The sequence below is a fragment of the Typopeltis vanoorti genome, chromosome 7 (assembly GCF_054136105.1).
Source record: "Typopeltis vanoorti isolate ZY-2024b chromosome 7, IOZ_Tvanoo_1.0, whole genome shotgun sequence".
NCBI lineage: Eukaryota > Metazoa > Arthropoda > Arachnida > Uropygi > Thelyphonidae > Typopeltis > Typopeltis vanoorti.
The window spans coordinates 84217011-84229978 of record NC_143555.1 but is presented as its reverse complement, the minus strand read 5'-3'; the positions used below and the strand labels follow the sequence as shown (position 1 = coordinate 84229978).

Sequence of the window (12968 nt, the reverse complement as noted above, 5' to 3'; positions counted from 1 at the left end):
AGTGTATGTTACATTAATTTTTTGTAATCCCTGAAGATGTCTCAGTGACTTAGACCAAATATTGGAAGTATTAAAATCTGTTTTAATCCTTTCTGAGTGCTGTATACATTCCATTACGCCTCCAACATGACAGCTAACAATAACTTCACACTTAATATTATAGCACTGTGCAGATGCACTGCTTTGTTTGGATATGCCAAATGCCAATAATATTAGAGTTTTGTGGCCTTAGTGAATTCAGTCTGCTCAAAAATTACTGGTGTTAATGAAATCTGTCAGAGGATAACATTCTAAATGAAACAGAAATTGAAGAATATTCAGTGAATTTAATGTATATGATATGGGATAGAGATTAGCTGGACAAAGTGGATGAACTCAGTTTTGGAAGATTCACAGGATGTGGGAAGAGCACAAAATATTTCCACCATATAAAAGAGGCTTCAATACAGAGGTAACAAATTATAGACTGATCATTATCTCAGCAGTGGTGGCTAAAGTATTGGTAATGTTGGTTAAGGGTAGAATTCAGGAATAGGTGTACAGGATTATGATACTGTATAGCAGGGAGAGCAGTAGCACAGCTTTGTAAATTTAGGTCTTGCCTTAATAATTTACTTACTTTCTAAAATGAGAATTAAATTGAATAAAGGAAATAGTTATACTATGAGGAGAATCAGAATCAGAAAAGTCCTATAACCATTAGGAGCATCAGAAATAAGTGGGATAAAATAATTTCATTGATCGAGTTTATCTCCCTAAAAATTGTTGGAATAAGTGAAACATGGTTGGATGAGGATGATATTCTGATGGGAACAGAAATGGAAAGTATGATGTTTTTTTTGTGAGGATAGAAAGAACAAGAAGGGAGGGGGGGATGCTGTTAATAATAGCAGGCAAATTATGTCTGCACAAAGTGGAGATGTGAATATTATATATGAATCATATATAATAGTGGCAACAGTTTTGAGTCATTATCATGTGAGGTAGTGGATGATGGGAAGAAATATTTACTTGGATGCTGCTATAGGCAGAATATGGAGGGTGGTGATGAAGAAATGTATAAGCAACTTGAGTTAGTGAAAACAAAGGACAAGTGATCATTATAGTAATATAGACAGGAATGAATAGACAGCATTTGGATATAAGGAAAATGAATTTCTTGAGTTCTTGACAGACAACTATCTTAGGCAGTATATAAGGGAAGGCATACAAAGAATGAGTCTTAGATGCTCTGCTCACAATCAGATCCTCTGATGTGACTGTGAGTGGGGGTGTCATATTTCCTCCCTATTGGTGAGGGTGACCATGAAGTGATTACCTGGGTTGTGACCAGCCATATAAAGACTTCTGTGAGAAAAGGATATATGTGGAACCACAAGGCCAGTGATTATGAAAAACACAGAAGACAGCTTGGACCTATAGCACGGAATGCTATAGATTGCCACGCCATAGAGTTAAGTGGAAAAGAGGTAAATGCTGCTGTTTTGGCAATTAAGAGCTATTTAACAGCATCAATATGGGAATGTATATCAAATGTCAGAAAGTGAATAAGGTTATTGTAAAATGGAAGAATGAAGAGATTAAACATGCAGTCTGGAAGAAGAAGACACTGTGGATGCAGTACAAATTAATACTGGTAATAATCAGTGGCATGAACAAAGAGCAGGCAAGAAAGGTGATCCAGTTGGTAAATATAGCAAAGGGAGCAGAAATTAGCAAATCACGCAAAGAAAAATCCTAGCGAGTTTATTCTTTTGATATGCAGCAAGCGGAGGAAAGAATGATTATGGTAAGATGACGTTATTGGATGAAAATGGTAGATCTGTAACTGCTGCAGAGCTATTTAGTGAGAAATTCATCAAGATATTTCATTCTCATCAGTATGACATCAAGAATAGCTGGAATGGAGAAGAAATGGGAGTGGATGGACTGCTGTGAGCAAGCAAGAGGATATGAGGTATATCGAGTAACTTGATATGAATAAAGCAATAGGACCTGATGACATATCACTGTGTGTCTTAAGGAATGTTCTGGCAAGTTAATGGCAGCCTTGGCATACCTGTTTAACAACAGTCCTACAATAGCACAAGTCCGAAAGAGATGGAAAGAAGAGTAAAATTGTTTTACTTCACAAAGGTGGTGATAATAGCAAAACTACAAATTTAGGCCAATTGCATCTGGAGTTGTGGTTAAGGTATTGGAGAGGTTGGTAAGAGCTAGGATACAGAAATGGGTTGATAACTACAGTATTTTTGGTGATGATCAGCATGGGTTTGTTAAACAGATGCCATGTTTTACCTCTTTACTTATGTACTACAACAAGGTGATAAATGCATTGGACAAGGGAGATGCATATACAATATGCAAATACTTTTGATAGCTTGCCACGTGACAAGTCGGTAACTAAATTGGAATGGATGGGATTAGATACTAGATTAGTGAGTTGGATAGGTAATTGGCTGTTAGATAGGTATCAGCAAGGTATGGAGTGAGGTATCCAGAAAGAGGAAAGTCACTAGTGGTGTGTCACAGGAGTCTATTCTGGAGCCATTAAACAGATGCCATGTTTTACCTCTTTACTTATGTACTACAACAAGGTGATAAATGCATTGGACAAGGGAGATGCATATACAATTTGCATATACAATATGCAAATACTTTTGATAGCTTGCCACGTGACAAGTCGGTAACTAAATTGGAATGGATGGGATTAGATACTAGATTAGTGAGTTGGATAGGTAATTGGCTGTTAGATAGGTATCAGCAAGGTATGGAGTGAGGTATCCAGAAAGAGGAAAGTCACTAGTGGTGTGTCACAGGAGTCTATTCTGGAGCCATTGTTTTTTAACTTGTATATTAATCTGTGCCTAATAATCCATATGAGACGTTGATCAGGGCTTATCTAGATTACTGTGCACAGATTTAGTTATTTGGTTTTCATGGGAAAGAAGATATATTAAAAAAGTGTGCAGAAAAGAATGACTAAGGCAGTATCTAATCTTCGAATGTGGAGTATGAACAGGAATAGAGCAAAGGCTATTTTCAAAACTTTGTGAACAGGGGAGGAAGAAGAGGAGGAGGAGGAACGCAGAGATATTATTGAGACACAGAAGTTAGTAAGGGGTTGTTAGTGGGTTAATGTGGAAGAAATATTTCATAGAATGGGAGACAGATAGAAACAAAAGGCCTTCCCTGGAAACTATAAAGAGAAAGTGAACAAGGGAGTGAGTAGCATGTTCTTTGCATGGAGAGTGGTTGATAAGTGAAATGCATTGCTTGAGAGTGTGGGAATGTGGGCATGTTGAATGAGTTTAAAACATGGTTTGTATGCTGCATTGTATACTTCCCACAATGAGTCTTTTGAATCCATGGAGGTCTGGTGTTAATAACAATAATAATTTATAAAGTTAATCTTCTGTAAGTAAAAAAAAAGGTATCAATTATTAAATGTTAGCTGCTTTCATCTTAAAACAGAAAAAAAAAGAACTTAGGGTCATTCTACAGGAGAGAATAAAATGAATGAATAGAGAGATTATACATGCAGTATGGAAGAAGAAGACATTATAGAGGCAGCAAAAGAAGAGTGGCAATCTATCTGTTTTAAGCCAAATACCTGCAAAAATTCAAGGGTGGCACTCCTTTTTAGCACACCAATTTCAGGTTGTCCAGTTGTTACTGCTTCCTGTGAGAAAGAAAAAAAAAATCTATTTTTAATTGACACTTCCTTATTTTAACTGCTCACTTGAGAGATTTCTACAATTCATGAAATACTAGAAACACATAAATAAACAAGCAGATATACATCCAGTAACATTTTAGTCAATTTCTATATTGATCGTATTCACGTTATTTCTACAGTAGATTGTGATAAGTATGTCATTCTAGAGTGTTCTCTTTAATTTTTTTTCAACCATATACAGCATGAATTATGCTATATATATATGGGAATTCATTTTTACTCAGTTGGAATATTATGGGAGAACTTTAAAGACTGAAACCGAGAGATAAAAAGATGACAAGATACATTTAAAAAGATACTACTAGTTTACTAGTTTCGTTGAATAGATCAACATCCTCAGGTATCATCACAATCAAAGAAGTATATAAAAAATTACAGAGACTTAAAATTGTAATAACAGAACAAGCATAAAAAGACAGTAGCATGTTTGAAAAACAAATGCGAGTATAAGTTTCAAACAAACGCATACTAATCGCTGTCGCGAGTGCGCCAGTACTGAACAGAAGCAATGTGTGCATCAGAGAGATTGTAACTCAGGCTGTTGTTGATATGAGAGGAATCTAGAGAAATTTCCCTAGATTCGACAATCTTTCTTTCGAGTTCATCGTAGCACACACGGATGTTAGAAGTTTGAGTCCAGTTTACAATGTGTTGGCAGCCTTCATCTGAGTTAGCTGAAAAGAGAACGTGGCTAGAGAGAGCGCTAGCTCTAGTCCTGTTATAGGAGATATCTCTACGGTGTTCATCCAAACGTAGAAGGATGGATTTTAGCAGTCTGGCCATAGTATAGCTTTCCACAATCACACAAAATCTTGTACACTCCTGGAAACTGAGTAGGAAGATGTTTCTGTTTATGTTTGCTAAGTAATGAATGAAGTTTTGGAAGCGTAGTGAAGCAAGTTTTGAAGTTAAATTTCTTGAGAATCTTGGCCAGTTTTGGTGAACGAAAGCTGGTGTAAGGCAAGGAGATGAAGGCTCTTGGGGAAGAGGGATCTTCAGAAGTAGTTGAGTGCCTGGGGGAAAGAAATTTGTCAATTTTCTTTGGAGAGAAACCATTATTAATAAAATTTTTTTTTAAGAAAACGGAGTTCATTTTCAATTTCTGTTTCTTCTGTAAGTAATGATTTGGCTCGGTGAGCTAAGGTGGAAATAATACCACATTTTTGTGGGGGATAGTGATGGGAGGAAGCATGAAGGTATCTGTCAGTATGAGTAGGCTTTCTAAAAATTGAGATTTTAATGCTCTCAGCACATCTAGTAAGTTTGGGGTCTAAAAAGGGAAGGCAGTCATCTGATTCCAGTTTGAAGGTGAAAGAGATTTTTTCATGGCACTTGTTTAGGTCTAAAAATAAATAAATATTATAGAGGATATCAAACTTAAAAAAAAACATATTTAATGGCCAGTTTTGATATTGTTTCTCTCTTTACAAATGTACCTGCTCAAGAAGTCCTCGATCTTCTCAAGAACAAATTATCAAAAAAAAACTCTTCGCTCTTCTCTCCCATTGCATAAAGTCAGGATACTTCAAATATGATAATAAGATCTACTTACAAAACTCAGGTCTGGCTATAGGCAGCCCACGCTCTCCTATTCTCACGGATATATTTCTCAACGATTTTGAAGAAAAAGCTATTAACTCCTTTCACTACCAAATGTCTGGTACCGCTATATTGATGATATTTTCCTCATCTGGGAAGACAGTGTCAATAACCTCTATTTATTTTTAGACCACCTAAACAAGTGCCATGAAAAAATTTCTTTCACCTTCAAACTGGAATCAGATGACTGCCTTCCCTTTTTATACCTCAAACTTACCAGATGTGCTGAGAGCATTAAAATCTCAATTTTTAGAAAGCCTACTCATACTGACAGATACCTTCCTGCTTCCTCCCATCGCTATCTTTCACCAAAACTGGCCAAGATTCTCAAGAAATTTAACTTCAAAACTTGCTTCACTATGCTTCCAAAACTTCGTTCATTACTTAGCAAACATAAACAGAAACATCTTCCTACTCAGTTGCCAGGAGTGTACAAGATTTTGTGTGATTGTGGAAAGCCATACTATGGCCAGACTGCTAAATCCATCCTTCTACGTTTGGATGAACACCGTAGAGATATCTCCTATAACAGGACTAGAGCTCTCTCTAGCCACGTTCTCTTTTCAGCTAACTCAGACGAAGGCCGCCAACACATTGTAAACTGGACTCAAACTTCTAACATCCATGTGTGCTACGATGAACTCGAAAGAAAGATTGTCGAATCTAGGGAAATTTCTCTAGATTCCTCTCATATCAACAACAGCCTGAGTTACAATCTCTCTGATGCACACGTTGCTTCTGTTCAGTACTGGCACACTCGCGACAGCGCGTAGTATACATTTGTTTGAAACTCATACTCGCATTTATTTTTTAAACATGCTACTGTCTTTTTATGCTTGTTCTGTTATTACAATTTTAAGTCTCTGTAATTTTTTATATACTTCTTTGATTGTGATGATACCTGAGGATGTTGATCTATTCAACAAAACTAGTAAACTAGTAGTATCTTTTTAAATATATCTTGTCATCTTTTTATCTCTCGGTTTCAGTCATTAAAGTTCTCCCATATATATATATATATATATATATATATATATATCCCAGTTATGAAACTAATTGACAGACAGGCATACAATATGTAAGATCTAAAAAAAAAAACTACATATTATCAAATCTCACTATAGCAAATACCATTATATTAGATCTGATCATATCATCAGAGGATGTGATAGCTGAATGGGTGTCGAATCTCTTTCTCTCTCTCTCTCTGTATATATATAGATTTGGTGAGAGTGACCACATGGTTATTATGTTGTTATATATATATTATATATATTATATATATATATCCCAGTTATGAAACTAATTGACAGACAGGCATACAATATGTAAGATCTAAAAAAAAAACTACGTATTATCAAATCTCACTATAGCAGATACCATTATATTAGATCTGATCATATCATCAGAGGATGTGATAGCTGAATGGGTGTCGAATCTCTTTCTCTCTCTCTCTCTCTGTATATATATATAGATTTGGTGAGAGTGACCACATGGTTATTATGTTGTGGAGGCCAACCATATGAAAACTACTGTGATGAAAGAATATATGTGGAACTACAGAGAACTTGATTATAAAAAAAAAGTTAGAAGGTAGCTAAGAGCTACATGAAATGAGGATTTAGATAGAAAGAGGATCAATGGTGGGTGGTAGATGGCATTGGTGTAGATGGTGGCAGTTGTGGTCCACTGCAGTTGGTGGACTATTAAGTTGTGGAGACAGAGAGTTTGTAGAGTTGGTGCCCCTCCCTTGATGGAGGTGTCAAGTAATAACGATAATGCTACTTGGGCATTGACTAAGAGTTATTTAACAACAGCAAAATCTAAATGTATATGCTGAAGGTCAGGAAGTTACATAAGATGGGAATAAAATGAATGAATAGAGAGATTATACATGCAGTATGGAAGAAGAAGAAGACATTATAGAGGCAGCAAAAGAAGAGTGGCAATTATTAGTCACATAAGAACTTAAAGAGTAGGTTAGGAAAATAATACTATTGGTAAGGTTAACCAAAGTGCAATATATATAGCAATTCACTAATCTGGTCAAAAAAAAAAAATCTTAGAGAGTACTTTGAACATATGGCAAGTACAAGAAGGAATAATTATGGGAGGGAGATTTTAGTAGATGAAAATGTTAAATTGGCAACTGTTATAGAGCATAGAGTAAAGGTATTGAAAGAGCAATTCAACACATGGACAAGGGAGGCAGCTGGCTTGTAGAGGAGAGACTAATCGTGGGTAAGCATGAGATACATGAGGAATTAAGTAAACTTGGTGTTAATAAGACATTAGGACTTGAATAAGGCAGCTGCCAAACAAAAAGGAACCTCTTTATTTGACATAATCAAAATCAACAAACATATGTCATTTCATTCTGTACAAATTATTCAAATTAAATTATTAACTATAAAATTCAGAATTGAAATTTTTAATAACAGTAATTAGAAACTCAAAGTCACTAGGATTATTATTATTATTATTATTATTATATGGGTATCTCCATAAGGTCAGAAAACTCATTGCAGGAGACCCGCACTAACCTTTCTACATGCAATACCCACCATATGTCTCCTTAAACTCATTCACTGGCAGACACTTACAACTAATTCAGCACTCTCTCCAAGCAAAAAAATCTAGTTTGCATGTCCTTGCTAATCACAAAACTTCCAGGGGTGACTCTTAGCTCTCTCTCTCTTCTCCCTCTATTCGTCATGTATTGAAAAATTTCTTTTATGTCAGTTTATCAATTACACTTTGCAACCCATACACTGTCAACCTATCTAGTGAGCATTCCATAGACCTGTCATCAGCTTGGTCACTCATCTGGAATCCAGTATGATTGTGATACACAGTATATAATACTTGTATATAGTATATATTTGTGAAGGGTAGGTCTTGCCTTAGTAATTTGCTTACTTTTTATAATGAAGTGACAATGGAGTTGAATAAGGGAAATGGCTATTCAGTGATATTACTAGACTTAGCAAAGGAATTTGGAGGGATTTCACATAAGAACTCTGTTGCATAAATTGGAGCAAATGGAGATGGATAATCTGGTGATTTGGATTAGTGGGTGGCTGATGGACAGATATCAAAGAGTGGTTTATAGAGAAGTTGAGTCCAGGAGAAGGCAGGTGGCTAAATGGTGTACCACAAGGATCAGTACTTGATCCTCTGTTCTTTAATTTGTACATCAATAATATAGGAAATGATTTGACAGGAAATATCCAGTTGTTTGCTGATTATACTAAACTTGGAAGAGCAATGTTAATGAAGATGATGCAGGGATCCTGCAGGAGGACTTACATAGACCAGCAGTTAGGGCAAAAGTAAATGGCGGCCAGCTTAATGTTGTCACCTCGTAAGGTGCACTTTGGGAAGAAGAGATCACAAGCTGTGTACTATCTTGATGGAATTAAACTGTGGGAAACTGGTGAGGCTGTGTACAGGGAGTTACAGTTTAGAGGGCATATTGCAAAGACAGCCAAAACCTTTAAGTGTGTTCTTCAACAACCACATCAGATTATGTGGTTGTTGAAGAATACACTAAAAAGCAGGGATAGAGAGGTTGTTATTCCCCTATATAAAGCTATAAGGCCTCATATGGACTACTGCTTGCAGATCTGAACGCATTGATTCTGTAGGGATGAAGAAGTGGTGGAGAGGATCCAGAGGCAAGCAACAAAGATTGTTGCAAGCAAGTCTATGGAATGCTCTCTATGAGAACAGATTAAGGGTATGTGGGCTTCAAAAATTAGCTGATAGGCAAAAAGGAGACATGATAGAAATAGATTTTTGCCCGCCTGGTTGGCCAAGTGGTTAATGTATCCACTTCTCCAACCAAAAGGCTGCGGGCTTGAATCCTGCCATGGGTATGGATTTTGTGATTGTCTGTGAAAATACTAGTGGTGGTGGTGATGGGAGGTAGATGGCATTGGTGTGGTTGCAGTTCATTGGTGGATTGAGTGGTGGAGACAGAGAGTTGTAGAGTAGGTGTACTCCCCTCGATGAGTCTTTGGACTTTCTGGAGGTGTCAGATAATAATAATAATAATAATAACATATAAGTTATTAAAAGAGTTTTATAAGATTGGCACTGAAGACATTTTTTGTACATGTCAGGAAGAGAGAGAGAGAGAGAGAGAGAATAGTGGTCACCCATGGAAATTGTGTACGATTTTGGTTAGCAAGGTTCTTAGGACTGAGTCTTCTGACTCCGTGGATATACGGAATAATAATAATTTATTTATTAAGTCAATATATTTAAATCAACACCTGCACAGAATATCTACATCATCTTTATCACTTATTACCTTCCACAAACAACTGATGCAAACAATTTAATCTCTCCCCCCCCTTTAAATCATTCCATACATCGTTAATATACAAATTTAATAGTAGTGGCCCTAATACAGAGAGCCATGAAACACTCTGCCTGTTAACCAGTGGCAGCCCGTGAAACTTTAAGTGGGGGTGCTGCCTATACAAAATAATTTAAAAAAATTCTTTTTTCCCTAATCAGTAACCAATTTATTAATAAATAAATCTGTAGATTTATTTATTAATAAATTGGTTACTGATTAGGAAAAAAAAAATTTTTTTAATTATTTTGTATAGGCAGCACCCCCACTTAAAGCTTCATGGGCCGCCACTGCTGTTAACCCTATTCCTCTGGATTCCACTCTGCCTTATACTGTTCTCTGGTGTCTACCTGTATGTCAGCCACTCCTCCCCCCCCCCATCCATGCAACTAGCTTCATAGCCATTCCCATTTGCCCCAACTTCTATTATTATTATTATTATTACCCAAAGACCTCATGGAGTCAAAGACTCATCTGGGAGATCCTTTTATCACACACACATCTCATCATACCGTGTCTTAAACACACTCAAACTCCTTGCAGACACCACACTCTCAGACAAGGCATTCCAATCTTTCACAACTCTGAACGAAAAAAAAAACTGCCTCTCACTCCCCTACTCACACCCTCTTTATACAGTTTCCAGGGATGACCTCTGGTTCTCCCCTGATCTCCCACTATTCTCTGTAGAATTTCTCCAGCATTGATCCTATAACAACCACTTACCAGCTTAGGTCTCTATCATATCTCCCCTTCTTCCTCCTGTCCACCAGACTCTGCAAATTACATCTTCTCAATCTTATCTCATACTCGACATTCCAGAGGTCAGAAATCAAAGTCCAAAGGCGACTTAGTCAGTTGCCTTTGGATCCTTTCCAACATCACTTCATCCTTCTGAAAACCCGGTGACCAAATCTGGGCACAATAGTCCATGTGTGGCCTAATCAAAGCCTTATACAACAGAACAAGAATCTCCCTACATCTACACGTCAGTGTCCTCCTCATCATTCCCAGAAGCTTTTGTGTTGTCTTCACAATTTTGGTGATGTGTCCCCTAAATTTTAGATCCTTATCCACTTTCACCCCCAGATCTCATATTTCCTATGCCTCCAACAATATATTCTCACCAAGCATAAATTCTGCATCCCATCTTTGTTTTCCAAATTTTAAAACCTTACATTTTGCAACATTGAACTCACATCCCCATTTCTGCCCAATCACGCAATTTATTCAAGTCTTCTTGAGGCCACAACATCTTCACTACTCTTTATGGTTCTTCCCAACTTTGCATCATCTGCAAACAACTGAATATCTCCATCCAAATCTTCACCAATATCATTAATATACAAGTTAAACAGTAATGGCCCTAAAACAGACCCCTGAGGCACTCCACAAGTGACTTTCCTTTTCCTGGATATCGCACCCCCATACACAACTTGTTGATACCTCCCTGGTATCAACAAGTTGTGTATGGCAGGTGTCAACTCCCTGGCACATTCCTTCTGAATATGCGGTGATATATTATCAAGTCCCACAGCCTTATTTACATCTAGTTTACTCTCCTCCCCATCATTAACAGCTCTCAATCTCTCCATGAAGTCACATTCACAAGATTGAAAGACCTTTATGAACTGCTCATTAAGTATCTCCACCATACCTTCTGCAACAGCTGTCTTTCTCCAATCAATGTCATCCTTCCATAATCATTCTTTCTTTTGCTGGCTACATATCGAAAGAACTCCCTAGGATTCTTTTTGGCTTCATTAGCTAACTGCTGTTCATACCTCTCTTTAGCTACTCTCACCAACCAAGTCACCCTCCTTGCGTGGTCTTTGTAGACCTCATGAAATTGGTTATTTCCACTTCTCTTATGCTGCCTCCACAATGCCCTTTTTCTCTGTATTGCATGCTTAATCTCTTTATTCATCCATCTCACACCTACCTTATTTAACCTTCTCACCTTTTGGAATACATTTAGACATTGCATCTACTAGATAGATTTTGAAAACCCCCAAGCTGAATTAATCTCTTTTCCAGCTAACTCCTCATTCCACACTACACCCGCAAGCTGTCTCCTGAGCTCTTCTGTAACAGTTTTCTATGCAGTATTCTGTGAAATACCTTTCAAAGTCTAGAAGTATCATTTCCTTAATCCATAGGGAGTGGAGTTCAGTGGGAGAGTGACTAAGTTGGTGAGTGATGTAAAAAATGCTCCCTACATAGATTGAGAGCTTATGGATTGCAGAGGTTGGTTGATAGGTAGAGAAGAGGGGATATGATTGAAACATTTAAATTACTAAAAGGTTCTTATAAGATTGATGCAGGGGAAATATTTCAGTTGTGTGAGTGATGGAAGAACAAAAGTTCATTCCTAAAAATTAAGGAAAAGTGTGGTTAAAAAGGGTGTGAGAACTAGATTTTTCACCTGGAGGGTGGAGAATAAGTGGAATGCATTACCTGACTCAATTGTGAGTTCTTCGTCTGTAAATGAATTCAAGAAGAGATATGATAGATATCGTTTTGATAGTTTGGGTCTCCCGCGATGAGTCTACTGACTCCATAGAGATACCCATAATAATAATAATAATAATAATAATAATAATATACATTCTGTTGTCACTCAATCATAAAATGTGAATAAATTACTAAGGCAGGACTCACCTTTTTACAAACCATAGTGCCAACTATAGAGCATCATTTCCTATCCAACCATTTTTGGATTTTTATCTTTAACCAACTTTTCCAATACTTTAACCACCATTCCTGATATATTAACTGTTCTGAAATTTGTTATTTCTGTCTTGGAGCCACCTTTATGTAATGGAACTATTTTACCCTCTTTCCACTCCTTTGGAACCTAATCAGAGCTGAGACTTAGATTAAACTTTGTCAGAGGCTATCAATTCTCTTGCACATTCGGATATAATATATTTTTTTAAATACTTACATGTCATGCTTTCATTGAAAACAAAGTTCTTTATGACAGTTTCAATACATACTTGCTCCATTATCTGTCTAGATTTGAGAGTCTTTCTTTTGATATTGTAGACCTTCAAACAGTTTTTAATAAATATTAAGTTTGAGAAGCTACATTCTCCACTGGCGTCCAATATGGATAAAGTTAAATATATTGTGAGAGCTATAAAAGTATTCATTATTGTAACTAGTAAATTATTGCTGCAGAATTGTGCCATACCTCTCAAAAGTTTAAGTCTCAATCATATCACTTCTCTTGCTTCCATCCATCAAATTCTGCAGTCTATGTTC

At 36.7% G+C, this 12968-nt stretch overlaps 1 protein-coding gene across 2 annotated transcripts in view; it reads right to left on the bottom strand.

The window, feature by feature from the left end:
* Positions 1 to 12968, bottom strand: part of LOC150104821 (glutamate receptor 1-like) — a 301010-nt gene that overhangs the window by 75281 nt on the left and 212761 nt on the right. For both annotated transcript variants that reach the window (XM_090395997.1, XM_090395998.1), the window contains exon 12: positions 3614 to 3682. In XM_090395997.1, coding sequence (XP_090252123.1) covers positions 3614 to 3682 — 69 coding nt within the window. The remainder of the gene's footprint in view (positions 1 to 3613; positions 3683 to 12968) is intronic.